We start from the raw sequence: 27,952 nt of genomic DNA, 5'->3' as shown, positions 1-27,952 counted from the left end.
ATTGACTTTGCAGCCTTTCGATATCTAACAAGCTAAACTCGGGTCAATCTCATCCTATGAACAGTATGGTGGCTATCGTGCGCACCCAAGCCTCGGTCTTCGGCAACAAGAAGTCGGCCTTTGGCCGGATCCATCCGACCACCATGCGCAGAACCGTCAAGGGGAAGGCCGGATCGGGCCCGAATTTCAAGCTTGACCAGCCTGAAAAGCTCTGGGAGATTGGCAGCAGTTCATGTGCGCCTCTTTTGTCCTCACAACGTTCCCAGTCGTACCCGTCTTTGGCGTCCTGTGCGCTTATTTAACAGATACAGATGTCCCCTGCAGGGTGGCCATTCAACAACTATGAATCTCCCGAGTACTTGGACGGCTCTCTCCGTAAGTTATCGTCCTTGGATGCTTGTTGCAGCTCGTTGGCTTTGTAAGGGTTTAGGGCAATCTTAAAGGCATCGTACAACTTTGCTGAAGTTTTCTTCCGTATGTGACTGCAGCCGGTGACCGTGGATTCGATCCATTTTCTTTGGGAGCGAGCTGGGGATCACCGCCTGGTAGTTTCTCGTCCTTGCTGGATTTGGCTGATCAGTTGCAAAATAGCGATGACCCGAGTTTCATGCTTGTCTTGTCGCGCAGACGGTGCTACCGACTCCCAAAGTCGCCTTGGGTGGCTGGTAAGTGTTGTTGGATTATTTTACTTATGATCGTCTCTGTATTCACCTGTATGTTGAAGCAACATGCGATGCGGCATCCCGCCTCTCGACGCGGCATCCCTCATCTGTGTCCGTTCGAAGAGATACCCTTGAGAAATATATATCTGAGAATGTTTGCTCTGTCTCACAGCTGGAGGGAGAGCTTTACAATGGTCGCTTGGTAAGTTGTTGGCACGCACTACCCCACCTGGATCGCTTTTCCGGTTCACACGTTGCTGAGTGCGATGTGTGCTCATCAGCTCGCAGACCTGCTCATAATACACTTGAATCTTGACTGATTTCTCACAGGCTATGCTGGCGGTTGTGGGCGTCCTGACTGTGGAGTTCTTGGGCAAGGGTCCCTGGTGGACTGCACCTGCTGCTGTAAGTTGCATGTGTCTCTCATCTGGTTTTCTCACAAATTTAGGAAGGGACCAACACCAGTGCAGCTTATAGTGGATTCACCTCCAAACCCACCTCCGGAGGGGTCAGGAGCCTGCAGTACATGCACAACTGATTTTGGCTCGCCTTTAAGGCGCAGCATGATGACTCAACAGCATGACAGACACAGTGAGATTGGAAGCATTCTATGTAAGTGCAAGTGTGCCACACAGGCGGCCATCCCGGTCGGCACCTACGTTGCTGGAGTGGTGACCACACACGTCATCTTTGCCCTGCTGGAGAAGAAGCGCCTGGAGAACTGGCAAGAGAAGGGCGAGGTGAGCTGCTGCCTGCTTCCAAGAGACTCCCCACTGACGTGTTCCTTTCATCCTTGATTAATGTGTTCCACAAGTTGTGCATTGTCAAAGACTTTGCTGCATCATTAGCTTAAGTTTTGGAAAAGGACGCAGTCCTAATTGGTGTTCTTTTTTTATTCTTACAGGCAGGTCACTTTGGGCTGGCGCCTTTTGATCCTGTGGGCCTCACGACCGACTACAACCGCCAAGCTGAGGTGCTGCTTCCATTGCCGACCTTTGCAGGAGTATAAAACGTGCACCGCGCCCTTTCTCATCTATTTCCTGTCATCAGCAGTCACGCCAGCTGTCCAGAAGTCATGTTGTTGCTGAGGAGAAGAATCAGGTACACTGTGGCATCTTTGTATAGCCCTGAAGCAGTGTGAAACCCAAACATCCATTCGAAGAGTAATACAGACACCTAGCTTCCGTTTACGTTTACGGCCCGGGAAGGTAGCCGCTCGCGATCTAGCCGATCGACGCAAATGCAGCTCCTTAATCATTATGGGGGAGCGAGATTTCTCAAGTACACCCCAGGTGACATCAGGGTGTCAGATTCTCATTATCATTTTTTTCCCTGAAGAGTAGTGAGATTTTGCTGCGAGTGAGCTGCATGGGGTCATGTGCGCGCAGGTGCGCAACTGCCGGCTGGCAATGCTGGCGGCACTGGGATTTGCCACGCAGGCATATGTCACCGGCAAGGGCCCCCTCGAGAACGCGGTGGACCACCTGCGCGACCCCTTCGGCCAGAACAGTAAGCCCCCTGTTCTGGCTTGTCTGGTGGTCACATGACAGGGGATTACTAACCCAAAGGCATGATGAGTCATCCAATTAAACCCCCTTTACCCCTGATTTGGCCAAATTTGTGATTGTCTGGCCTTTGGTAACCAGATGACCTCTAGGTGGGGCAATGTATTACATGACATTCATGGCAGGGATGCTTGAAGACAGGAATTTGCTTCTTTATATCGTTCCCCATGCTTGGATCAGCAGCCCTCCCCGTGTATAGTCAGCAACTTGCTCGAAGCTCTCTGGCAATGTGAAAAACGTGTGCCCGTGATCCCAACCCTCTTGGTGCAGCAATAGTGACAAAGTGTCTCACTCATCGTGGGCCTGCTTTCAGTTGCATGCCTCCTTCCAGCTGTTTTCCGAAGAGCGCTGCTAATGCGTAAGGTGCTTTATTGGATGCTTGGGCCACGTGTGTTGAGAGTCTGTGTGCTGTGCATTCGCAGTCTTCACGCAGGGCGAGAAGGGCACTGCAGTGGTGGCCATCTTCCTGGCCTTCTCTGTGGTTCTGCACCTGGCAGAGGGAGCCCGCCAGGCCGCCGCCTCCAAGGGCTACTCTTCTTCCAAGAGGGGCATTGCCTGAAGATGTGCAGCCCTGAACAAGCTGCACATCCCTGAGCAGTATTATATTGAGAGATCCCTGTATATCTTGAATCCCAGCCCGTGAGCTGAGCTGTCACCCATGAATTATTCGAGGCGCACCATTGCAATTAAGTGACACAGCACTTTTAAGTGTATATATGCGCTAGCAATGCGTTCAGTCTTCTTTGTCCAAGCAGTGTATTCGAGGTCTGCCCAGAGCAGAGAGTCCAGTGCCGTGGTACAGTAGGAGGGAAAATTCACAGTCATGATTGTCCCCTGCTTTGGCCCACAGAGAGTCTAGAGGGACTCAATGAGGCCCAAGGCAGACATCTAGCAGTACGCTGAGACTGACGGTGCAGAGAGAGTGCTAATTTGTGATCATGAGAGTAGCAGAATATCTTGAGCCGTCAGCAAGTCGTTTGCAGGCATTTTTTGACATGCATCATCAAATTTCTTGTAGTAATATGGCTGTGGAGAAGAGCATGTGTACATGTCGGCGCCCTGTGGCGAATATGAATCACGAGTGGTATGCATTTGCCTGACTGGAGCAGGATCACCGTGCACAGACATGATGGTGGAAATCATCGTGATGATATCTTATTGCAGCTTTCAGTGCCTGAGTGATGCAGTATTCTGACCTCATGTGTTACACTTTCTTTGTGGGAGTGAGTGTTTCAGGCAACTGCAATGTGTGCTGTAAAATTTTCCACTTTCACAGAACATATGGAAGTGCACGGTTCTAGTACAATTGACATAAAAAGCTGCTGTTTGTCTGCTTGTGCAAGAAACACGTCTCCCATGATCAAGCAAAATGGAGCACAGTCTTTCCTCTGCACAGTGGCTACACATGCCTGCCTGCCTGTAATGAATTGGAACACATTTCTGGATGAAACGATGGCTGGAGACTGGTTGTATACCAGAGTGCACTATTACATCTACAGCAAAGCAGCTGCTAGGACTACACACTAAATCATCAGGAGGCATTGGTCAGCAGATCCCTCTCTTCCATGCTCTTTTTTTGCTGGGCCATGTCATTTGCCATGCCGCCGTAGCCATGCAACCTGCCACAGTAGCACAGGCAATTCAGTTCCCGGCCTCGAAAGCATGTGACTGCAACAGCGCTGGCAGCTCCTACATGTTATATGCACAACTGTTTCTAAATTTTTGCACTGCCAGGTCAGTCTCGCACCTGTTCATGCGCCAGAACTTGCCATCTCCCTGTAGCGTCTTCCCTGCGCAGCAAGAAGAAAGCGACATGTTCAGTATGCAATTTTCTCTTGCTGATCTATGTGCACCATCCATTTTTGCAAATTATAACAACATCTACTCACTCTGCAAATTATAACAACATCCACTCACAACACTGTCCAACGCTGCCCTGTGCAGACATACTAAATGAAATTCATGGAGCGACAAGACAGGCCAAGTTTGGATGGTCCCTGGACGTACCAATATTGGTCCACTCGTTCACAAAATCGCTCCACCACTGGTCCACCTCAGAGATGGCAAAGTAGTTGATATTGAACTGGCTGCTCAGCAGCATGCCTGCACACGACCCATCGCTCAGCCTGCAACACTCAAAATGCCTGCCCAAGCTATCCCTGGAGAGTGAACAAAGAGACTGCCAGTCCCCCTGCTGCCTTCCGCCAAAAGGAAATGGTCAGAAGCGGTGGCGGCATAAATCACTCCAGACTTCTTTATGCCTTTAGCATGCAGATGTGAATTTCGAGGCAGGGAAAGGGATAAGCAATCCAATGCTACCAACAAAGAACATGGATTCAAGAACCTCACTTGGCAGTGAACCCCGTCTGCGAAGATGCAGCTCTGCAGATTGAGGACATTCTCTGGAAAGCAGTAGCGCACCTTCTGTCTGGCGAGGGGTCTTCTTCTTGAGCAGGAACTGAAAGGTCATGACCAGGACCTCCTCGGGGTCCAGGTCAAAGTCCTCGTAGTACTCCTTCCCAACAATCACTCGGTGCGTCGTCTCCCGGTCCTCGAATGTGACGTTCACGTCAAACATGCGGCCGCCGTTCGTCTTGTAATTGTTGCGAATGCGCAGCTCAAACTGCATCGGTATTACATTCCCAAACTTAGATGCAATATGCCTGAGGCAATGCAGGCAGGTGTCAACATCACTGCCCTGTCACCCCCTGTCACCCAAACTGTGCAAGCAGAGGCAGAGTCAGCAGAAAGGCAAGGAACATGCATTGATCACGGCAAAGCAGAATTGCAGGTGGCCATGGGACAGCAGCCTATGCAGACTGCACAAGTCTCCCTGACTCTGTGCGCCAATCCCCAACTCACAGGAGTGACAATGAAGATGAGCCACGGCCCACAAAGGAGGAGTGTGATTGGGTGCGCACAGCTCAGCCTCTTGATGACCCACGCCATACCTAATCAGTGGCAAAGCACAGGAAACACTACTGGGGTGCACCTGTGAAGGCTCGTCGTCGAGCGTGAAGGCGACAGTGCGCGTGGCCTTGGACAGCTGCGCAGCCTGTTCCCTACGCTGTGCCAGCTCCTCTTCTGTCAGCGCTGCCGCCGGCTCAAAGTCCACCTGCGTTGAATCAGCCCATGCCCGCCATTATTCCCCCGCTGCAGACGTCTGCAGTTTTAATCCCTGCTGAAGATCTGTGTTTATGTTTTGCAGCACTGTTGAAAACGTGGACGAGCCTGCTTGAGAGCCACTGAGCAGCCAGATCATGAAGGCATGACTGGATGCGAGCGCTGCATCCTTTGTTTCTTTTGGCTCTTGAGAGGTGGTGAGAAATGACAGTAGAGCAGGAGCTGCCCACCTTGCCCTCCAGAAGGAGATCTGGCTTGGCCACAAACTCTTCTTTGCACCCTCGGGACTTGATCATCACCAGCAGCTCTAGGGCCTGGCTCTTCGCTGCCTGTTACATCAGCACAGAACTATTGACAATGATCACATAAACACCAATGTGGAATGCATGCATATGCGGGCCAGTTCTGAGGACAGGCAAAGAGAACTGCAGCTCTCATGCATCACCGGTACATGTGAAGTTCAGGCCACTGGATCCAGGACAAAAGCCTCTGCAGATTAAGCGCCACTCAGGATCATTTGGAGCTTTACCTCGAGTCTCCCTCTCTCACTGATTGCGCCAGCAGCCACCGGCTCCGACCAAGCTTTCCGCTCCATAGCCACTGCACAGCAGTCACAGTATGGATCAGCGACACTCTCATTCTTCACCGAAACGTCTGCATGTTGCAGCACTGCCGCAGGAGCGCTGTCTTTTGGAAAACAAGCTGGTAACACATGAGCTTCCAGTCTGTGTAAGGAGCACGCACATTTGTTGCCGGTGGGCGCCCCACCAACTTCCTCAAACCAGGCTGTCCTGATTGCAACCATCTCGTTTTGGTCCAGCTGGGGCAGATTCACCGCCCTGCGCATCACGCACATGGAAGCTCAGTCCTTCAGAATTCTCTATATGCGCTCTGCATCAGAAATGCTTGGTCACAGGAGGAGGAGCAGATGGAAGACACAAGGACCTATGCACCATTCCTGGGGGAAGCAAGATCTGTCTTGCAGAACACTGCAAATGAATATTCTCTTCTGGGTGCGCATCTTGCATGGTGCGCATTTCAAAGGAGAGCTAAGCCGCACAGATAGACACAGGGAGACACAAGGGCTCTTGCAGGGCTCACTTGTAGAAGAAGGCCTTGTCAGGCCTGCGACTGAAGACTGTGCGCAGAGAATTCCGCAGGTCCTTTGAGAACCCCACAAATTGCAGCTTTTTGCCTTCGTCAAAAATGGCAAACACGGAGGCAGCGGTACCCGCAGGCACCTCTGGCTCTATCATTCCCTGAAGTCCAGTTAAATTGTCCACCTCAGTCTCGATAACAAGGCTGTCAATGTTCTATTCACAGAAAGAGAACGATCGAGATGCGAGGGCCGCTGTTTCAGGCACCATGACAGGTTGGAAAGGAAGCAAACACCGAAGTGAGGGGATGCGAGAGAGGGACCTGGAGGTTCAGAACGGGCACAAGGTCAAGTTCAGAGAGAGTTGAAGATGCTGCTGGCTCGGCTGACGCTGCAGCACAGGACAACATAGCCCTATTTCTGGCGTGAGCGCCTCTGCAAGATGCTGCGCCGCTCTGAAATAGTACTTGCTCATCGGTCTTCCCTGAGAGCGCTCTGCCTGCATGTCCAAGCAAGCAGGCATTTGAGAGATCCAGCTCAAACACCTTGCATAACCCACACTTACAAGACATCCATGAAATCAATTGGCAACCTCACCCTTGGGAATTTTAAGGGCTGGGATCCGCTTGTGATATTGCCTTCCAGAGTGTTTGAGAGACGCCCTGGGAAGAACCTGGAAATGGCTAGGACCTGCCAGAGTATCTGCCATGATGAACCTGCGCAAGCCAGCATCTGAGCGTCCACCACAGCTACCAACACGGGTTTTGTCTCTCATCCAAGTTCAGAACATCTCATAAATGGGTGAACTCTTCACGAACAGTCTTTAAGAGCTACCGTAGTAAACCGGCAAAGCAATTACAACTTGGATGAGCATGTATTCGCTGACCTGTCTCGCAGTAGTGAGGAACTTACAATTCCGGGACAAATCGCGACACGCTTGAAGTGGAGTGACCAAGTGACGCACTTCCCTTCTGATAGATTGATAAGACGTTGTTCAAATTTCCAATAACGTGCTTTTGATCGTAAATCTATGTGCTTGTAGTAATGCAAGTTTTGATAGTTATATTCAGTGCGATTTAAAAGTGAAGCACTTTCCTGTTCTTTTCACTCCAGTGTTGCGAAGATAAAGTAGCTCGGGATATGCTCTAGATATTACGATCCCTTGGATTTAAAACTCAACAGGGACAAAACCCTGTTATTCTGTGAGTCAAAGGAGCATCTTCTGGGCCATTCCTCAGCGGAATCTTGAGCCATCGATTTACATTTTCCAAACTTCCACTGGTGGTATAGCGAAAGCGGGTTGTCCTGAATCCAGGCAATTCGCACTTGTCAACCTGGCCCCGGGCCAACGTTGAACACCGTGTGCACATTCAAACCCCCAGGGGTGGGTCATTGGGGTGACTCAAGCAGCCTGTCTGAGGCTGCTAGAAAAACCAGAGCTAAGTGCATCTTTGGGCCTCACCATGACCCCACATATAGTTTAATATCCAAGCTCTTCTCAACCTCTGCAGGGCTACGTATCCGATACAGTATTATAGCAATTGCTTACTTGCAAGTACAACCATTACTGCTCTTCATGAACGCCAATCCTGCACACTGAGTCTGGCAATGTTGGTACAATTAACGCCTGACAGTTGACACCTGCAGGCTCAGTCTAGCTGTTATTCTTGCCATCAGACACTTGCTTTTTTTTTCTGGAGGTCCTACATGCATGTATTACGCAGCGACCTTTGCTGCCTTTCGCAGAAGTGTACCAGAGCAGCAGCCTTCCCAAGCGATACCCCTCAAATCTGCCTTTCACACTGACAGGTAAAAATGGCAACTCACACCATGCCTCAAAATCATGAGTTGCGCCGGGGAATCTTTCAAGACTGTCTGGGGACGGACAGGGTGGGAGCAGAAGCTTCATGATAGAATATGAGCCTAGTCCTAACCTAACACACACACATGCACACAGGCGCATTTTCCTAAAACCTAAGTACCACTTACCTCTATTCCTAAGTACTTCCCAAAAACGACGCCTCACTCCTTCATTGACACCTAATAAAACATCCAGCTTCCTAGTAATACAACGCCTACTCCTAACCTTGATGGATGGCATGCAATGGTATGCGACCTTAAAATACACAGATTTAGCGCTGGCAGATTCCTAATTTTTCACCCCTGGAAGACCAAAATGTACCGCTGACCAAAAACGACCAAAATTGCTCCTTACCACAACTATACACAGTTGGCGGATATTGCTGAGATAGCTTCCTGCTAATCAAGAAAAATATCCAGTGGTGAAAGTTCTCCAAAATTGGGGGAGTAATCTGCCAGGTAAAATTGCAGATTCATCCCAAAACTTCCATGTGAGCAGTCCAGAAAATTGCCCAGGCTGCAGAAGCTGGCATCCCCAAAAAATTGCAGCTTGCTGTGGCGTGTTGCAGAAAACCTCAGAGCTTTGACCACAGCCGTCCGCTCGAGAGGGACCTGGCGAGGCGCGCCAGCCGGGGGGTGTTGTGGCGAGTCATTGGCCACCGGGGGCGCGAGAAGGACACCTCCGCATGGCCCCAGTCCGGCAGACCCACCATCTGCAGCCGCCACACAAAACTTCTTTCAAAGCGTTTCCCAGTTGACACACACATCCCTTGCTGCTGTGCGAGCGAAGAAACAGAATGGCTGAGTTCTGTGACTCCCCATACTGATTCCTGCTATGGAAGCTGCAGGACAGATGGTCGACATGTGCAAATAAGAACAGCCGCTCAAACAGACTGGGGGGACTGCGAGGGCATGATGTGTGGCAAAGGGCACACCTGCGCCAGTACCGTGACGGTCTCTGGTGATAGGTCAGCCAGCGGGCACAGGATGCCCAGCTCGCCAGCCGCCCTCAAACCGGGACGTGCCGAGTTGGCCAGGTCATGCGCGTTGGCGCCACAGAAGACCACTGCCTCCGCGCCGTCGCCGAGATCGGCTGCAGCGCTTGCCGCTCCGACCGAGATAGCCGCCAGAGACGCATACACAGCGCGCTCTGACCTCGGAGCCGCCTCGTCGATGAGAGCAAGACTAGCTTTCGGCTGAGGCGCAACCCGTGTGTCCAGCTCCCACAAATCCACACCTGAGATTCGAGCGCGGAGTCAGGAACCCCGACATGTATGCATGAAATTGCATGGGGCAGTGAGCTACACATGGAAAAGGCAGGAAAGAGGGCTCTGGAGGACCTCACCCATTAGATCTGCGGTGTAGCGGGCGCGGTGCAGCCTCTCGCTGGCTACTGAACCGGAGCGGCCGATGCACGCTACAGTGTTCTCGTCAAACACTGACGCCACAATGTGGGCGAGCAGCGCGGAGCCAGTTCCTCCAGACATTGCCACCACTGCATGCAAGCCATATACAAATGTCACAGTCGTAAACCCTAGACTTTGGAGCAAATGATGCGTACAGTTCTTGACGGTCACCACTGGTGTTGTGTGCTGGGATGAAGTCGCACCGTTTAAGCCAGTGCTGGTGCCCTGAGCATACACAGCACGCTGGAGGTAGTCCAGCACAGCTCTGGCGTCATCGCTATCATCCAGCGACCACTGGGCTTCCAGGTCCTCGACATATCTCCTCTGTACACTGGGGGAAACCTCTAGGTCCAGGGTATGTGCGGGGATGGTATGGGCAGACGCCAGCCTGTGCTCTACCTCTGTCAAAAGGACGCTCCTACACCTGCAGACGCAACAACTTTTGAGTTGGAACCAGAGTTGTACGAGTCTGACTTTAAGATGTGACAAAGACTGCAGGTTTTCTCAGGGGGACGACAGTGAACATATGATAAAGCGAAGAATGCAGGCGCGAGGAAAAGAAAAAGATTGCTTCAGTACGCAATTATTGCCCTCCGACTTCCCTTGGCAAAGCTGATTACGTTCATTAGGCAGGGCAACCCTTGGGACCACTCGAAAAGGCACATAATTCCGCCACCATCCTACAAGCGCGGTCTGCTCTCACAGCCTGTGGTACGCAGCAGGACAACGAAAAAAAGTCTTGTGGCTCTTGTGGCCCCCAACACCAAGGCTGATCTCATTTGCACTAGCACACGCGTTCAAAGCCCCAACGTGCAAAACTCACAAGGCCAAATCAGCTCACGCATCATCAACAGAGCCCAGGCCGTACCGCAAGGCATCTCTTGTACGATGGCAGCAGGGAGTGCCGCCAGGAGGCAGAGGCAGGACTCGCTGATGCCTTAATCCGCCAGCTAACGCTGTCGACCCCGCAAAAGCCATTACGCCCGTCCCTGAAGCCTGACTTTTACGACGGCCTCCTTTTGACTGGCTGTACCTCACAGCTTGCCCCGCGGCCCCTTTTCTTCCTTTGGGACGTTCTTCTGATGGTGGTCCGCTGAAGGCGATCTTGGGTGATCTTGTCGCCAGAGTTTCGACAATGTTTTGCCAGTCTATACTGGCGAATACTGGCAGAACGCACGTTCTTGGACATCGATAAAGTTTTCTCTCTTTCCTGATGGTGAACACTTGTTGAGATCGTTTTGATCAGCTGTGGTGGAATGTTCGATTGATCTTCTGCCGAAGATTTGTTTGTTAACGGTGAAAATTTTCTCGGTGGATTTTCAGATCAACAGGCCGAATTATACCGATATGCGGGGCATGAAGATACTTCAGCCTTCCTGTCATCTGCAAACACGGACGACAGCGTTCATAAGTCTTCCTCACCAATGTCATCGACAGGGTGTGAAGGTGACACTCACACAGTCCTGCAGTTGGATTTCTTAAATTTTTTTAGCAGGGCAGGCTCCTCGAATTCAAAATTGTCTCCTAGTGAAATCATGACATGTTTCCCAAACGTACAGGCGCGTGGGAGGCAGTCCATTCCCTCCAGAGCCGAGAAGTCCCCTGGCAGCCAAGAGCAGGCCACTGCTCCCAGCCAAGAACAAGCCCAGGATCCTGAGGACAAACTCTGGGAAGAGATCGAGAGGGAGGACCAGCAGGCCGCAGAGCTCACCAGTGGCAAGACCCCAGTGTTTGATCTCTTTCCACCGCCCCCTCCAAGGCTCACTGCCCAGGAGCAGAAGCAGCGTGCTTACAAGCTCAGCAGGCGGCCCTTGCGAGCAACGCAGCATCTCAGGCGAGCGCAGACGTCCAGGAAACAAAAATCAGGTCAACCGACTGCTACATCACCTGGCAAAAGTGCAAGCAGATAGCATTGCACTGTGGTTACAGTTGAGCACCATGCATGTGTCACCACATTGATATTCATGTGGGCCGCTCAGGGGTTGAAAGGGCATCTGCGGCCGCCGCCCCGGCGCCGTTTGAGGTAAAGCCGGCCGACCTGCGCCCGACGCCACCGCTGCCGCCCATGTGCAACCTGCCTCGCAGTAGCGCAGCTGACAGGGAGGCCGCACAAAAGGTGCTTAGGGACCGGAAACTCGTGCATTATAATCGTCAAAGTGCACCCCTCACAACCTAAATCTGATGTTCATTCCGATTTATCAAGCACATCTGCAGCAGCCTCGAGATGCTGTTGCAAATATTGCCTTACCGCTGAGTACGCGTCAATGAAATTGTTTGTGCTGTGCGGGGCAGAGGATGTCCAGCATGTCGGAGCACTACAAGCCCCTGACGACCGGCGAGGGAATTGGCAGCTATGCCAGAAAGGTTGCAGCCGCAGGGCTCGGTCCCCTGCCCAACCCCCGGCTGGTAGTGGAGTACCACCCCTTGGTGCGCTCCGATAAAACCCTCTTAGCAACAGAATGATTTTCCACTACCAGGCACTCAATACGCGCCTTCTGGCCACCGTGATGATCGCCTGCATCCTTTTGCACTGCCAAGGACTTACGCTCATGAGTATGCGTTGTGCAGGTGTCCAAGGCGCGCATGGACAGGAACGTGGCGGCTGGCTATGACCCAAATGCGGAGTGGGGCAACAACAGCATTCTGGCAGGCGAGGATATGACAGACCTTGACGACAATGAAGAGGAAGAGGAGGAGTTGCAGGGCAGCGGCGCAGAGGGGATGTCAACCAGCAGTGCAGGAAGAGCATACTCAGCAGATAATGCGGATTTGCCTGAAATATCACTTGAAGAAAGCGATGAGGTGTGCTCGCTACCATGCTGCAGGAAAAATATAGGGCAGCTGTTCCCTGATGCTGGAGTGAGCTTCATGCTTGTATGTGATCATGGTTACGTACTGCCAAACAATCAAAAATAGTTGTCTTTTAGAGTCTTTGGCACCATAATCAGATGGCACAATGTATGCCTCAAAGCTCAAGCGCTCGCTGCCCCTTTCTGTGATCTTGTGGGGTCTCACTGCTGACAGGAATGTGGGCCCCCTGTGCAGGTGGACTGGGGCGCGGACTTTGAGGACGAGGAGGATGAGAGTCTGCAGGATGAGTTTGGGCGGGTGCTGGACGAAACCATAGAGCAGCGGTTGGGACAGGACCCTGAAGCCGAAGACACTGAGGTGTGTGCACAGCCAGTCTCTCAGGCAGTCCCAGCTCAACAAGGAGTTGAAGCATTGCAGTGGATGCCCTGTTGCTCAGCCAGGCTGCATGTCCTGCTTTTGTGCTTGGGAGGAAAAGAGCTATAAAGACAAATGGGATAGGATATGGCTCACAGATGCAATTGTGCTGCAGGGATTTGGCGTGTGGGATGGCAGTGATGAGGAGGACAGGGGGACCTCACAACGAAATGGGGTGGAAGATGGGGATGACCTTGACTCACTCATTTTGAATTGGGAGAAGCTGAATGAGGGCAGAAAAGCATGACCTGCTGAGAAATTTGGCTGTAAGATTGTGATGACGAGTGTGCACTACGAAATCATGTGAAGCAAAGTGCACAAATTCTTGGCCCTGTTGGGTTCTTGAACTTGCGCAATGTTGTAAAATCAGCAAGTAAGATCAGAATTATTGAGGGTGCTAATGCTGGTGAGTCGAAGGCCAGCAGAGGGGCGTCCGTGTTGCCAAAGAGCTGTGTGCGGCGCCAGCAGCGAGCTTGGAAGCAACAGAAATGAACGAATTTGTCTTTTGCAGAATGGTGAAATTTGGTTGGCCCATCCTGCGAGTGCTCTTTAACATCAGTCTCCAGATGTCTTGATCACCCCTTGACAGAAGCTTCATCACTGACAGAAGCCTCCCATTGGTTGTGACTCCCTTGTAAACGCCAATAACAAAATCACATACATTTTCCAACCCAATTGTGGCCTGCGGGATGATGTTATTGCTGTACCCATCGCAAGGATTATTCTGCTGAAGGGGTGGATGTCATGCTGAGCACTTCTAATTCTGGATCTGGGAGTTAGGCATTGATAAGCCCAAAGTGGCTCAGAACATTGTGTGACTGACCGACATGTCGACATCTTGCATGCGTCACTGCAGTTGCTCTATGTAAACAGAATTCAAAGCCACAGATGTTCAGCTTCTCATAATTGCAACCTCCACTCACCTCGCTGCATGAAGCATGCACATTCATTCCCATACATGCCCATTCAACCCCAAATATGCTGATCATTATTGACACGAATCCAAAGTGTCTGATCTGTAGCAGACGTATCAATCTAGGCACTGATTCATGGCACAGTAAGAGCACTCTATGTTGTCTCATCGCTCAACCCCTGACGCAGTGAGTCAAATTAGTTTCTAAGGCAGCCTGCCTCAGGCAGGGGATGTGTGAGGAGCTTTCTGACTGCGCTACATTCCCATTCGTTTTATCAACATCCATCATCTTTTACTGATCAAATTGAACAGCAGAAAAGGGCAAGCATGCTCAAGCACTGCCCGGCATCCTACCAGGTACGCTTCTTCTTTGGCTTGTCTGCCAAGACCGCCGCACCATCCTTTTTTCTGCTCTGGAGCTTTTGCTGGGCCTTGGCAAAGTCCTCCTCTGCAAGCTCGACATCCTTCCCTTTCCTCTTTCCTTTTGCACCAGGCTTGCAGTATTTTGCTTCAAGCGCCGCAAATGCATTCTCCATGCGTGCAGCCCCAGTGCCCCTGCAGAACTCTCCTACTTAAGCCTTCATTGCAAGGTTCAAGGTACATCCTTGACCCAGTGCTATCATGCTTGCAGCGGAAACAAGGAAGCAGTGGGCATGAGGCAATTGTCAGCTGACCTGATCTGGGCTATAAGCTGCTGATCATTTTCCTGTGCTTTGCTGCTTTTCTTCTTCTTCACCGCCAATGGATTCTTGGGCCTGGGCTGCTTTGCCACCTTTTCAGACCAGGGCTTGAACCGTGGGAACTGCTTTGCACGGCCCTCCTCAATGGCGGACACAATGATGTCCCTGAATCTGTGAGCGTCCTTTTTCTCGTCCGAGCACATCACCCAGTCAAACACCTGCCAGACCAGCAACGAACTTTTCACAGAAGTTGCCAGTACCCCACCCTGTGGCTGACTCGTATGAGCGTCCAGACAATCAATGTCAAAGGCCGAAGTGGGCCAATGCAAGCCAGCATCTCATCCAGCCATTGACATACCTGGCGCATGTCTCCTTTGAATCTTTCGTAATACTGCAATACCTCGTCACTCTCTTCTTGACTGCCCCTGTATCCAGCTGCGAAGCCATCGATATCATCCTCGGTGACCTCCTTGTAAATGTTCCTGAAGTAGTTGTAGAGGTTGTCAAAGTCCTCTCCAGCCAGCTGCTCTGAGTCATCAAGGCTGCCTGTCTGATCATAAACCTCGCGCCTGCATGCTCAGCAGGTATCAGAAGTGAGCATGAGCATAGAGATAGAACACCACGTGACATGCCCTGAACAATAAGATGCTTCAAAAGCCTTGAGAAGCAAGGAGGATACCTCTCAGGATCGCTCAAGACGGTGTAGATGCGCTGCAATGACTGAAACTTTGAGCCAGCCTCCTGCACACACCTTTGTGTTAAGCCTGTGGTCCAAGAATTCTTCCAACGATCAAGGAGGCGTCTAGCATTGTGCAGGAACACACCTCATCACCAGGATTTTTATCGGGGTGCAGTTTAAGCGCAAGCTTTCGAAAGGCCTTCTTTATGTCCTCCTGTACAGCAGCAAGCCTCTCACAATCAGCTCTCCTTTCAGAGTCTTGGACTTGCGAATTTGTTGCCCCAGCTCCACTGATATTTAAGATTGGCCATGCGTACCTGACTGGCGTCTTTGTCAAGGCCCAATACCTGTAAACACACGTTCCCATCACGTTCTCTTCAATCTTTTGCGCCAGTGAGAATGGCACAAGAACTGGACACGCATGCCACAAACAAGCCCTCCGATGTGAATGGATCTTTTTGAGAATCAGGCAGCACCTCGTAAAGGCATCTTCCCTGCCCTTCCATAGGTCTCGTTCAGAGGTTGCAAATATCAGCCCGTCTCAGACTCCGGCAACCTCTTGGTATATAGCTATGAAGATTCAACGCTCTGAAATAATTCCTAGAACTTCTGCTACATCTGTGGACTGCAATCTTGAGCTGCTGGGTCATTGCCCTCTTTGAGCTGATGGCCCCACGTGCACGTGCCTTCATCTTCAGCCATCTGCAATGTTGCAGAAGCGATAGACAATATTGCGTTGCCATTTCATTGAATGTATGAGACCATGGAAGACTGGCACCTGTCAGGGTATCTGATATTGCGTTTGCTGCGAGATCAGGGTGCCCATGTTGAAGTTGATGACACATTGGAGCTCAACATCAACGAGAAACGATCCTCATTGCAGCGTTGGGATGGGTGCGCATGCTTCAATGGCGTAATTAATGCTAATGGAAGTATCACAGGTCATTGGCAATGTCGAGAACAAGAAACCACAACCTTCTCACGTGTCCTTGAACAGGACAAAACTGTTGGACGGGGAGGATTGTGGCACTTTGAAGAGATCAACCACACTCTTGCAAGCCCTTGGAAAGCTGGTAAGATATGGTGGTTGGGAATTGTCTGTAGCGGACTGACCTCAGGCAAGGTAGGGTATGCATACTCTTTTCTTGCAAAATTCAGGTGGCAAACAGGCAGATTGCTGTCAGAGGCCTTGTGCTTTCCTTGGACGGAGAGAACGTCGTGGCCAGGATTGATGTCCACTTTCACAGCAGGTACATATTTGGTATGTACTTTCCTGGCGCTGAAGTTTTGTCTACTAAATTACCAGGACACATTCCTCACTGCTACATCTTTTTGCAGTGTATGGAACGGACTGCAATCTTGGAAACGCAGCAATGCTGCGGCAACGGTGTTTTCCCGACTTCATCCAGTAACAGAGGCCTGGATAAGCGGCTCTGCACCCGACACAGCTAATGGGTGTGATGAAGCAAAGCTCTGCACCAGAGACAAGCCATTCAGGTGAGCCTCCTGATGACATAATCCACAGCATGAGGCTGCCAGCGTTCAAACTTGCACACATGACTTTGACAGGTGTGGCACCAAGGTTGTGCTGACTTATGCTGCCGGCTCATGTCGCTGCCCTGCACCGCAGCATGGCGTCGTGCTTCTCAGAGCTGCGCAGCCCTTTCAGCGACCCAGTGCTTCCCCATGTGGCCATGCCAGCATATACGGAAGGGTGCGCCATGTCGATATCAGCCTCATCACTGGAAAAATCTGCAGGCCTTTGCAATCATGGGGTCTCGTGACCTCCGCTTCACAGTGTGTGTCGTTCTTCAGGTTGACGGTGGCGCACCTGTCTGCGGACATTCTACAGGATGTCGTGGGACATCTGGACACCACGGACATTTGCGCGCTCAGCTGCACCTGTCGACTCTTCCGCGCCGTCTGCAGCGAAGCAGCGCCCTTCCTGCGCCTGTCGCTGTTCCCCCATCAGGTCTGCACCTTACTCCATACCCTGGGTGTGCCTTTTGCCAGACATGCAGATATTGTGATGAGCAATTTCCTGAGAAACTGTGAAGGACAGTCACGTGGGCAGAAAAGCTATGCGCGCTGTAACAGCAAGGGTTGCTCAGGTATGCCATTGCATGTTCCTACAGAGATGTGCACTTCGATGGATGCTGGAGCGCGAGAAGGAGGCAGGGCTCTTGCCCAACCCCACTTGGAGGCCCTTCCCCACAAAGGACGGCGTTCCACTTTGGGGATGTGCGGCTTCAGGCGGCATCCGAATCGAGGCACCGCCAGATGTGAGGGACCTCAGGGGCGGCTTCTTCTGCGATGAGCCGGTGTGGACCTGTTTTTCCCGCTACATACGACACAGAACCTGCATGCTGTCCCCTCCCGTTGTGTGCAATGAACGCCTTTTTGCATGTGCAGGGGCTGGGAAAGACGATCACTGCGCTCGCCCTGATCCTCAGAACAAAGGGCAGTGTGCCGCAGGCCCCGGTGGATGCAACAGTGACTGCGGCCCGTGACAAAGACGGCAAGCGCACTGCCTTCTACACCATGCCTGCGCATGCCTCAATGGTGAGCCGCAGTTGAACCATGACACCGGCCAGGAAACACTCCTGGCGTGCATTTCCAACTTTTTTGTCCAAAGGGCTAGTGGCGCCTCCCTCAGAAACACTAAGAGTAGAGAGTGGGTAGCACATATTGTACTGTTCCTTCCAGGGGAGGGCTCCCTCTGCTGGAGCAGTGCGACACTCTCGGCACAGTTCAGAGGCCAAAGCCAGACAGGACAGCGTCGCTTCCATGCCATCAGCCACCTCCATCGCCAGCGGGGCTGCAGCTGCCGTCCCCAGCATCACCACAGCCCCTTGTTGCTTGCGCCCTTCTAGCGCCTGCAGCGACAAAGGGAAGCGCAGCTCATCACAAGAGCCTGCAGCAGCTGCTCAGGAGGGCGACAGCAGCTCGGAGATAGAGGCAGGACATAGTAGGAAGCGGCAGAAGGTGTGCGACAGCAGCGCTGGCGGACAGCCTGTGCTGGAGAAATTCCTGTACCAGCACCGGCTGCTGCAGGAAGGGGTGCAGGATGCCGCGGTGGCGGACGAATCGTTCTGGGTGAAGTGCGAGCTCTGCAAGAAGTGGCGAGCCATGCCAATTGGCCACAAGGTGACGCATCTCTCAGCCGACACGGCATCTCAGCATTTGTTTGCTGATGTGCCATGTACCCGTAACGCAGCCTCCTGGACGTCACTGGGAGGATCAATGACATTATTGGGCTCATGGCAGAAACCCGAGGAGAAACGCTGGATATGCACAATGCATCCCGACCCCGAGATTGCATCCTGCGATGTGGAGGAGGAGCAAGCACACGAAGTCACCCGGTACTCAGAGCACGAGGGCTATGTGCAGCCAGGGGAACCCCAGGGGCAGCAGGCCAATGTTGAGTACTTCCAGCGCATGGCAGAGAAGCACCTGGAGGTCTGGCACATTCGCCATGTGCTGCCCTGGCTTGCACACAAACGTCATGACCATGACACCCTGCTGGCAGGCATCAAGGCAAGTCATTTTCTTTCTTACTTCATACATAGAATGCGTGGTTACCAGGTGTGCATGCATTTTATTGGCCTTGTCTGAACCACATGCTCCATCAGACTGGTCCCTACAACATTAATTATGGGGCTAGGGGTGTTGCAGCATGTGCGAAGTGAGCTTGTGTAATTGCTACAGATTCCTCCAAGGACGTGGGGGGAGCCAGAGGTAGCGCAGAATGTGGCCAACATGCTGGAAGAGTTGGGCTTCAAGAAAGAATCGGCCCCTGGCAAGATGCAGAAGGGCAAGCAGAAGGGCAAGCGCAAGGGGAAGAGCAGTTCAGGCGTTCTGTGGCAGCAGCCCTACAGCTTGGAGCTGCTCCACCTGGACAGGGCAGCCCTGAAGATCGTGGCCGACAGAAGCGCCCTGGGCAAGGCACCATCTGTTCCAAATGGTGCGATATACTGTACATGCGATCTCCATTTCTGCGACTAAAAAAGTATTGCCCATATCTCTTCTGCTGCGGCAGTGTATGCGATTGAACAGTTGGTGCTTACCACAGGAGGAAACAGAAAGCAGCATCGCATCTACCTGTCCAGTGCTACCTTGCTGGTGGTCCCCTCAACGCTGATTCAGCATTGGATGGATCAGGTAACCCGGATGCAAAGCTTCTCTAGAAGCAGGCATGTGTGACTTACTTTATTGCACGCCTCTTGCGATCTGAGGTCTTTTTGCAGGTTGAATATCTTTTGTTTCCATTCACAGATCAAAATGCACACTGCGAATGCGGTGAGGGTGAAGGTTCTGGACACCAGGCTGGATGCCGACCCCCTGGCCGCCCTTGACATCGCTTGGAAGTATGACATTGTGATCACGACTTTCCAGCGCCTGAGCTTAGAAGGGTCCCTGGGCAAGCAGTCTGCATTAGCACAGGTGGACCATTGTCAACCTCTGATATGCACTTAGTTCATCATGCTCCCATTGATTGCTGCAGCAGCAGTACTGCGTGTGTACAGTGGTATTTTGTCAGCAAGCCACTGGCAGACCTCAAAGTTTGCCAGCTGAACATTTTCCTGAAAAGAGTTCAGCATGCGTGCAGATACATTGGCTGCGCATCATACTAGACGAGGGCCACATGCTGGGCGCCAGCCTGGGAATGACAAGCAAGCTGCAGATGGCTGTCTCCTTGCGCGCTGAAAGGCGCTGGGTCATGACAGGCACGCTTGCTGTGCTTGCCGACCCATCTGCTTATTTCCAGGACATCTGCTGCGTTCCTTTGATGTTCTGGTCATGTCACATGTCACGTGAGTTGTCCTGCTCGCCTTTTTCATGGAACAGCTTCGGCAGCAGCAGCAGACTGGTGATGGATTTATTCTGTGCTCAGGCACCCCTACGCCCAACACTCCCACATCGCATGTGGCTCACCTGCAGCCCCTGCTCGCATTTTTGGGCCACGAGCCCTATGGCACGCAACGCAAGATTTGGGAGGTGGGTTCATAATCTCAATTTACTGCTGATTGCCAATTGCAACACCCTGTGCAAACGGACAAGCATTCCTTTTTGCATGCAGGACGCTGTGCAACGGCCCTTTGAAGCGCATCAAATAGATGGCCGTGTGCGGTTGGTAGATTTGTTGAGGCACACAACCATCCGTGCATCCAAAGAGGACCTCATCACCATGACCAAGTGCTTCAGAAAGGTGTGCTCATACCTGTTATCCTGTTCCAAGACACTGCTATCATCAAAAGCTGTCAACTAGTGTCTTTGCGTCCCAGTCTTTACTGGGATGACCTGTTTGTGCTGGTGGTGCTGTGGTCAGGCTTCAAGCATTGCATTCATGCCTGCCAGGTCACAGTGCTGGACTTTGCACCAGAGCATGCCCTGAGCTACAACGAGCTGATTGAAGTGGTGAAGAAGAACCTGCTGCTGGGCGACTGGGGTGACGAAGATCACATTGAGAGTCTTCTGTCGCTGCGCAATTCCAAGTGGGGCCAGGAAATGCTTAGAAATGTCAGGTGGGACGATGTCATTATTTTTGGGCTCATGCGTCAAAATTTTTATTTAATTCTGATTTAGCTGTCTCCTGTTACTTCCTGTTCTTTGATCGGAGCTGATATGACCATTGGGTGCACATGGCAGGATGTCGTGCTGCGTGGCGGGCAACTGCAACTTGAGTATCAAGGAGGAAGATCTGAAGGAGACCCTGGAGCTGATGTCGGAGCGATTGGGTCATTTCACGGGTGGGCAGAAAATAAGTGCACCGATTATGGTGACATGCTGAGTGACCATGACAGCTTTTGAGGCTATATCTGCAAGCTTCCTGAAGGATGTTGGATAGCTGGGCCACCGTGTGTCCTATAGTTGTGCCAGATGTCAACTGTTTTGCAGTGATCTGAGCATGTATCATTCCTGTGCTATGCAGTGGATGCGGAAAACCCACCGTGGGTTGACGCGGATCACCCGCTGGCGTACATTGAGGAGGCGCTGCGCAACGGAAGCGCGTGCCAGATCTGCAGCACATTTGCGCGCATGCCCCTTGTCGCCCCCTGCGCCCACCTCCTCTGCGTGGACTGCGCTGCTCCTCACAGGCACGTGCCCGTCTGTGCTGGTCCTGTGCCCCGTTGACAGGGGCCTTCCTAGGACCAAGCTGCCTGTTGGGTGGTCGTTAGTAACTGCTGCTCCACGCAGGACGGAGTGCCCGCTGTGCAAGGAGCCGTACAGGATGCAGAGCGTGGAGGACCCGGATCGCCGCGCCAACAACCCCAACCCCAAGTGGGAGGTGCCCATCGATGTGATCGAGTGGCAGCCCAGCTATACGCAGGAGGTGTGTGCAACCACTTGTCCTCCCCCTGTCTCCGAAAAGAATCTGAAGGAAGCAGTTCCCACCAGCTATGCAAGCTTCATACCGTCCTGAACTGTGTGCATGCATGCAGGGAGCGCTGGGGATCAGCGGCGGCCAATGGAGCGCGACCTGGCAGAACACGAACTCCAGCAAGTGCATGCACCTGCTGCAGAGGCTCGTCAGCATCGGCGCAGCTCCACAGTCGAAGACTTCCAGCGATGGCAGGGTATGTGTCGAGGAACTCAGGATGTCCACTGCGGTCTGTGTCATGAGTGCAGTAAGGGTGATGTCTGCGATGTGGTTGTCATGCAGGTGGGCGTGTCACCTGAACACGGCCCTCGGACGAAGGCGATTGTGTTCACCCAGTTTTGGCACCACCTATTTCTCATCGAGCAGCAGCTGACAGAGCACGGCATTGGAGTGGCAGTGCTCAAGGGCAAAATGAAACCGGATGAGAAGGCCCGCGCTCTCAACCATTTCAAGGTTGGCATGCAACCTCCCTCCTTTATAGTCCTCTTCTGCTACAAGAAACTGTTCTTGTAGCAAACTAACGCAAGAAGAAGTAAAACTGTAAACAAGCTGTGGATGTCTGCAGTCGTGGGATGGTGTCACTGTGCTGCTGATGGACGAGACGGGCTCGGTGGGACTGGACCTGTCTTTTGTGTCCTACGTGTTCCTCATGGAGCCCCTTGTAGATGCCAGCCTGGAGCAGCAGGTCGTGGCCAGGGCACATAGGATGGGTGCAAAGGCAATCGTGCAAGTGGAGACACTGGTGATGAGGGTGAGCCTTCGTGATTCCTGCTGCAACAGTTGGACACTGCAAAGCTGAAAGAGGTAAAGTTGCAGCTGTGACACTATTGGGCAACTGGTGTGCTTCAGGGAACTGTGGAGGAGAAGGTAATTGAGCTGGCGCAGACTGGGGCGAAGGCTGCTGTGGACAGCGAGGACCAAGAAGCAGCCACTGAGAGACAAGCTGGCGGCACTGCGGCCAGTACCAGCTTGGCACAGCGGGCTACTGAACTCTTTCAGCTGAGAAATAAGATGTTGAGGTCTCTGCATTGCGTGAGTGTCGCAAAGAAGAAAAGCGAATGATGGTTATCCCACTCTGTAGTGAGGGTGAACTCTAGGATACGTGCTAATGGAAGTGATTGAAAAATCATAGAACCCAGTTCCTGCTAATTAAAACTTTCAGGAGTGCCTAATAGGTGCACGATTGCGAACGTCTGGGAGACGGAATATTTATGCTGTTCTTTTGTAAGCTCGGTTGTGATGACTACTCTAACATAGGAATGATTACAGGCATTCAGGAATCTTCATATCCATGTATTTGCTCCAAACTGGAATCAAAAGCTTACCCCCACTCATACCGATTGTATGGTTGTAGTGCCCATGTACTCGGTTACGCTCATGATTGTCATGCAAAGTATCTGGCAGCATTGTGCTGCCACTCCAAAGAGACTTGCAAAAAGCGCTCACACCTCTCAGACTTAACAGCCAGACATCTAGGCATACCTAGTCGCAATCCATGCTCAAAACCCGTAGCCCGCACCTCGACAATCACGTCTTCCGCAGCAACGCCACGAAAAGGTTCCGCATCCTGCATACTGAGATAGCTGTACACGATCGTGTGTACTTATTCGACCGTCTACTTAGGGCATAGCAGCAGTCGGCTTTGGGCCTGGAGCGCAGCGCTGGGTGCACCTCTTGCACTCCGGCACGACAGCGCGCGTCGCCTTCAACGGCTAGCACACCGATGCTTTTCCAGTGGACTCAGGCGTCTTCCAGTGCAGCCCGCTGTCGCCGCTCCTCTTCGTGCTCGCGGCGCAGCCAATGGCAGTACATGCCAGGCTCCTCGCGCAGCAGCAGGTCTTCCAGCCCATCAGGCTTCCTTCCGGGCAGCCAGCACCAGTCATGCACCAGCATGCCGACGACATGATAGTGCACGTGAGCAGCCCCAGCAACTAGGGGTAATCACTATACTGTATAGTAATTACCCCTACCAACGACGCCCAGAAAGTTCTGGACTCCAGCGTGGGCCTGCACTGCGCAGCCACGGGTGCGAGGTTGCAGCGGAGCAAGAGTCAGGCGCTGGGCCTTGGCAGCTTCAGCCACTTGACCGGGCCAGATCCGGTCACAGGGGTTACCTTCGCGGCTCCATGCGGCAGCGTCAAGCACCTGGGCATTCCTCTGTTCAACCAGCCAGCAGCTGCGGCCACAACCCTCCACACAGCCATCACCACGAAGGGCCACGAAGGTGGTGGCCCGCATTGCGTGCTGGTCCGGATTCCGCCTTAGCATGTTGGGCCGGGGCGTACGTCGCCAAGCAGGTGCTGGCGTCCAAGGTCACCTACCATGCCACCTTCGTGCCAGTGCCGCGGGAGCTGCTGGAGTGGGCTTTGCAGAGCCATCCACACGTGGCGAACAGGCCAGTGGCAGGCAGCGCAGCATCACTCTTCCCAGGGAGGGCCACCTGCTTCCGCGCGGGAAATGACGGCGGCATTGGGCTAGTGAACCTCAGCGCCTAGATCTTGGAACAGAGAGAAGGCCTCTCGCCTCTCGGTCGGCCCAGCCAAAGCTGTAGAGACAGCAACGACAGCCTACAGCCTCCAGTGAGAGGCCTCCCGAGGGGTTGTCAGGACCCTTAGTAGGGGGCTGTCAGAGTCAGCGTCAGAGTTCCCGAAGAGAGCCCCAACGCCCCTGCTGCTGCCGCTGCCGCCGCCGCTGCCGCGCCGCTGCCGCTTCCGCCCGGGGACCCGTGCCGCTGCCGCCTCTTGTCGCCGGCTGGCCATGCAGACCAGCAGGCTATGGCAGTCAGATCCCCAGCGGGCCCTCGATGCCCACGCGCTGCGCACAAACCGGCCAAGGCCTCTCCGGCCACGGCCGCGCCGCTGGGGCGACAGTGAGCCAGACTTATCATTGTGCTGCACTGAGTTCAGCCATTCATGCATGCCAGCCAGATGACAGAATTAGGGGTCAGCTTTGACCCTCAGTTGACTTCTGGTGGCTGACCTGGGCCACCTGGAGCTCACAGAGGAGGTGCCTTACGGCAGCCCGCGGCGCTTGGATCTTGAGGCGCAGGTCACCAGAGCCTTGATGGCTCACTTTGGACCGGTGCAGATCACCGGCATCAACCCCGTGGGGTCGTCCGGCGCGGCAGACAGCCGGCTGGAGCTCTGGTTCGACACGGTCCCAGAGGCCGCTGCGGCGCGGCATGCAGCAGCTGAGGATCAGCTGGTCAGGTTGCGAGCCTTGCCCGGTGGGGGGGATGTCACGGTGCCGGTGCAGCTGACGGCGGGCCGCTGTTACTACCAGCACTCCTGCATCATCATGCACAGGCTGCTGTACGAGTACTGCACAGAGAGCCTCACGCAGACTCTCCTCGAGTGCGCCGGCTGCCCTAGCGACACGTACGTCGTTCGCGGCAAATTCGTGGGCGGAGACCTCACCTCCGGCGGCCCTCTGTTGGGCAGTGGTAAGGCCTGCCTGGCCTATATCCAGACGCCGAACGATGACAGGCACCTCGCCCGCTTGCCAAAGCGGTCCTTCATCGACGGCGACACCCGGATCAACATCACTCGGCCGGAGTGGATGCGGCAGCCCAGCCAGCCAGCTTCTTCCCAGGCTCAGCAGCGGCAACAGCTGCCCGCAGCCCCACCGCCGCTCCGCCCTTGCCCGATTCGCCAACGCCAGCACCAGCGCTCCACACAGGCCCGCGCGCGCGCGGCACATCCGGCGCAGCCTGCACCTAGCCCGCAGCTGCGGCAGCTCGAGGCCCGTGTACAGGCCAGCCGCGCTCCCGGAGACGATCGCGCAGGCCTGGGTGCCACAGCAGCCAGCAGGCCGCAGCGGCCCGGCGCGTGGTTCATGCGTGCTCGCGACACACAGCCGGCCTCTCCGATGGACTGCCCTTCTCCCCGAGGTGCAGAAATCTTTCCAGCAGTGAGCCTGACACAGGCAGACATGGACATCGATGCGCAGACCGCACCGCCCCGCAGCCCCGCAGCGACACCCATGGGGTGGGAGACGCCTGCAAGCACGTCGCAGCAACCTGCCACTCGTCGCCGGGTTGCAGAGGACTCCGCGGTGGCACCAGCGCGCTTTGCATTCGCTAAGGTCTGTAACAATTCCAAGGCTCATTTCTGCCTTTCAATCGCTACTATGGCGGACAACCTTGCTCCATTCGATTTGTCTTGTCTCATTCACTGTCTTTACAGGATGGTCCAGCGTGTTGACGTCATGGCCACCTGTCAGTCCAGATGTCACGCCCCTGCTGCGTCGCAGCCTGCTGGGCGCCTGGTCGTCACCCTGACGTGCAGAGGCTTCTTGGCGCCTTGCCAGTGGCTCTGGGGTCCTCCAAGTCGGCTAGTACGATGCGCCGCTACGCCCCTCTTTGGAAGCGCTTCGTTGCTTGGTGAAAGGAACGTAAGCTCCCGTGCTTGCCCTCCCTGCCGGTGGTCGTCGCTCCAGATCACACAGACTGGGCGATCGTACTCGACGATCAAGTGTGTCTCCGCACCGATTGCGGCGTTTCACGCCTTTGCCAACTGTGCGGCTATCACGGATAAGGCACTGGCCTCCTCGGTTCGGGGCTACCCACGGCGGGATTTCCCTTCTGGGGAGAACAGGAAAGTGCCTATCACGTGGGAGCAGGCCTTGCGGGCAGTGCACTTCTTGGGTCGCAAGCCAGGCTTGCGCAATCTGTTGCTCGCTGCTGCTGTCAGTCTGGCTATCTGCGGGTTCTTCAGATATGACGACCTGGCACACATTCGTGTGAATTATCTCAAGTGGTGAGATTCGCTTTTGGACATCGTGATCCCACCTAGGAAGAATGATCAGTTCAGGCAGTGCAGCCTAATTGTTGCCACCCAGCTCGATGGCTCGTATGCTTGCCCAGTGCAACTGGTCAAGGTCCTGGTGGCTGGCACTGCGAGGCCTCTCTTTTCGGCAATGCGGGGGTGTCGCTTCCTATAGCACCACTTCTTTTTTTTTTTTTTTTTTTTTTTTTTTTTTTTTTTTTTAAAAGGGGAAGCCCCCGCTATTACACAGGTGCCAGTCGCACGCTTCCCAGCACGCATGCAATAGGATATTTGGGGAAACCTGTCAGAGTTGGGGCACGCAGAGCACTCCCGCAGGAGGATAATGCGATACTTAAGAGAAGCGCAAGCATGAAGGCATACCACAGAAAGGCAACAGAAAGGCTCCTAGCGATGGACATGTCCCAAGCACCAGAGGGTAACCTCATCCCCAGAGGCGCACTCCAGCCCGCCGGCAACGCAACACCGCTGAGGTGACGTTGGAGGACCCACGGGGCAAGCCTAGGGCTTGCAGCTGGAGGCAGGGGTCACAGCAAAGCAGGCAATCATCAATCACTGGCAGGCAATTATGGATGTGCGGGCAACCAGTGGTGGAACAGACATGAAAGGCACGTTTATACGGTTGGCCGACAGGGATGGAACAGGATCGCGTTCGGACCCATTACCACTAGGTGCCGCTCGGGGCTGGCAATGTGACCCTAAACTATGCCTCAATCTGCCAGCAAGGTGGGGCACAAGCAAACGGTGGCATATGGGAGATTTTTTTTTTTTTTTTTTTTTTTTTTAAAAGGGGAAGCCCCCGCTATTACACAGGTGCCAGTCGCACGCTTCCCAGCACGCATGCAATAGGATATTTGGGGAAACCTGTCAGAGTTGGGGCACGCAGAGCACTCCCGCAGGAGGATAATGCGATACTGAAGAGAAGCGCAAGCATGAAGGCATACCACAGAAAGGCAACAGAAAGGCTCCTAGCGATGGACATGTCCCAAGCACCAGAGGGTAACCTCATCCCCAGAGGCGCACTCCAGCCCGCCGGCAACGCAACACCGCTGAGGTGACGTTGGAGGACCCACGGGGCAAGCCTAGGGCTTGCAGCTGGAGGCAGGGGTCACAGCAAAGCAGGCAATCATCAATCACTGGCAGGCAATTATGGATGTGCGGGCAACCAGTGGTGGAACAGACATGAAAGGCACGTTTATACGGTTGGCCGACAGGGATGGAACAGGATCGCGTTCGGACCCATTACCACTAGGTGCCGCTCGGGGCTGGCAATGTGACCCTAAACTATGCCTCAATCTGCCAGCAAGGTGGGGCACAAGCAAACGGTGGCATATGGGAGATATGAAGCCGCAAATGAGGCGAAAAACAGGTAGGCTGGTGAGAACTCGACCAGATACACACACCCACCACATTGGAGGCGGGGATAGGCAGGAGGCATCATGTCCAAGGTCCTAGACACCCGCTCAGGTTCAAGGGTGGATACTGGGGTTGGAAACCCTAAACCCTTCAGATAGCCTTCAATGAACTACTGTGAATGGTGAGGAGGACAGACACTAAGGCAGAAGGCCACGGATGAC

At 53.6% G+C, this 27,952-nt stretch overlaps 7 protein-coding genes across 7 annotated transcripts; 4 read left to right on the top strand and 3 right to left on the bottom strand.

Annotated features, from left to right (window-relative positions):
• On the top strand, window positions 1–2,786 carry COCSUDRAFT_66689 (chlorophyll a/b-binding protein; the record flags this gene model as incomplete). The annotated part of the gene is made up of 9 exons (XM_005646290.1): window positions 1–234; window positions 325–375; window positions 489–665; window positions 835–864; window positions 993–1,067; window positions 1,298–1,402; window positions 1,567–1,635; window positions 2,051–2,171; window positions 2,650–2,786. The coding sequence occupies exons 2-9, from the start codon at window positions 343–345 to the stop codon at window positions 2,784–2,786; spliced, it is 747 nt and encodes a 248-aa protein (XP_005646347.1). The 5' UTR covers window positions 1–234; window positions 325–342.
• Window positions 2,787–3,816: 1,030 nt separating this feature from the next.
• Window positions 3,817–7,520, bottom strand: COCSUDRAFT_66688 (hypothetical protein; the record flags this gene model as incomplete). Its single annotated transcript, XM_005646289.1, has 12 exons — window positions 7,333–7,520; window positions 7,044–7,162; window positions 6,770–6,945; window positions 6,452–6,609; window positions 6,095–6,189; window positions 5,880–5,950; window positions 5,581–5,679; window positions 5,220–5,342; window positions 4,649–4,850; window positions 4,235–4,330; window positions 3,956–4,017; window positions 3,817–3,846 (listed from the first exon to the last, which is right to left on the bottom strand). Exons 2-12 carry the CDS (start codon window positions 7,153–7,155, stop codon window positions 3,817–3,819), a joined length of 1,224 nt encoding a protein of 407 aa, XP_005646346.1. The 5' UTR covers window positions 7,156–7,162; window positions 7,333–7,520.
• Window positions 7,521–7,686: 166 nt separating this feature from the next.
• On the top strand, window positions 7,687–8,837 carry COCSUDRAFT_33552 (hypothetical protein). The gene has a single exon (XM_005646288.1). The coding sequence runs from the start codon at window positions 8,354–8,356 to the stop codon at window positions 8,597–8,599; it is 246 nt and encodes an 81-aa protein (XP_005646345.1). The 5' UTR covers window positions 7,687–8,353; the 3' UTR covers window positions 8,600–8,837.
• Window positions 8,838–8,881: 44 nt separating this feature from the next.
• Window positions 8,882–10,781, bottom strand: COCSUDRAFT_66687 (hypothetical protein; the record flags this gene model as incomplete). The annotated part of the gene is made up of 5 exons (XM_005646287.1): window positions 10,581–10,781; window positions 9,916–10,136; window positions 9,652–9,801; window positions 9,242–9,543; window positions 8,882–9,019 (listed from the first exon to the last, which is right to left on the bottom strand). Exons 1-5 carry the CDS (start codon window positions 10,688–10,690, stop codon window positions 8,882–8,884), a joined length of 921 nt encoding a protein of 306 aa, XP_005646344.1. The 5' UTR covers window positions 10,691–10,781.
• Window positions 10,782–11,247: 466 nt separating this feature from the next.
• Window positions 11,248–13,184, top strand: COCSUDRAFT_42844 (hypothetical protein; the record flags this gene model as incomplete). The annotated part of the gene is made up of 6 exons (XM_005646286.1): window positions 11,248–11,578; window positions 11,692–11,828; window positions 12,005–12,139; window positions 12,281–12,514; window positions 12,758–12,880; window positions 13,053–13,184. The coding sequence occupies 6 exons, from the start codon at window positions 11,248–11,250 to the stop codon at window positions 13,182–13,184; spliced, it is 1,092 nt and encodes a 363-aa protein (XP_005646343.1).
• A 572-nt stretch (window positions 13,185–13,756) lies between these two features.
• COCSUDRAFT_47940 (putative DnaJ protein) lies at window positions 13,757–15,799 on the bottom strand. The gene is made up of 7 exons (XM_005646285.1): window positions 15,686–15,799; window positions 15,527–15,556; window positions 15,355–15,423; window positions 15,210–15,271; window positions 14,889–15,099; window positions 14,525–14,748; window positions 13,757–14,405 (listed from the first exon to the last, which is right to left on the bottom strand). Exons 1-7 carry the CDS (start codon window positions 15,713–15,715, stop codon window positions 14,201–14,203), a joined length of 831 nt encoding a protein of 276 aa, XP_005646342.1. The 5' UTR covers window positions 15,716–15,799; the 3' UTR covers window positions 13,757–14,200.
• Window positions 15,800–16,840: 1,041 nt separating this feature from the next.
• On the top strand, window positions 16,841–22,832 carry COCSUDRAFT_47939 (hypothetical protein; the record flags this gene model as incomplete). The annotated part of the gene is made up of 20 exons (XM_005646284.1): window positions 16,841–16,923; window positions 17,025–17,181; window positions 17,345–17,530; window positions 17,622–17,771; window positions 18,141–18,356; window positions 18,477–18,668; window positions 18,918–19,173; window positions 19,282–19,370; window positions 19,485–19,652; window positions 19,819–20,023; window positions 20,104–20,207; window positions 20,290–20,418; window positions 20,568–20,734; window positions 20,859–20,959; window positions 21,142–21,220; window positions 21,408–21,543; window positions 21,653–21,787; window positions 21,874–22,044; window positions 22,157–22,342; window positions 22,441–22,832. 20 exons carry the CDS (start codon window positions 16,841–16,843, stop codon window positions 22,651–22,653), a joined length of 3,123 nt encoding a protein of 1,040 aa, XP_005646341.1. The 3' UTR covers window positions 22,654–22,832.
• Between the last annotated feature and the right edge of the window lie 5,120 nt (window positions 22,833–27,952).

Source organism: Coccomyxa subellipsoidea (assembly GCF_000258705.1).
Source record: "Coccomyxa subellipsoidea C-169, whole genome shotgun sequence".
In the NCBI taxonomy this organism is placed as follows: Eukaryota; Viridiplantae; Chlorophyta; class Trebouxiophyceae; family Coccomyxaceae; genus Coccomyxa; species Coccomyxa subellipsoidea.
The sequence above is the reverse complement of the archived record's forward strand: the minus strand, read 5'-3'. Positions and strand labels throughout refer to the sequence as shown.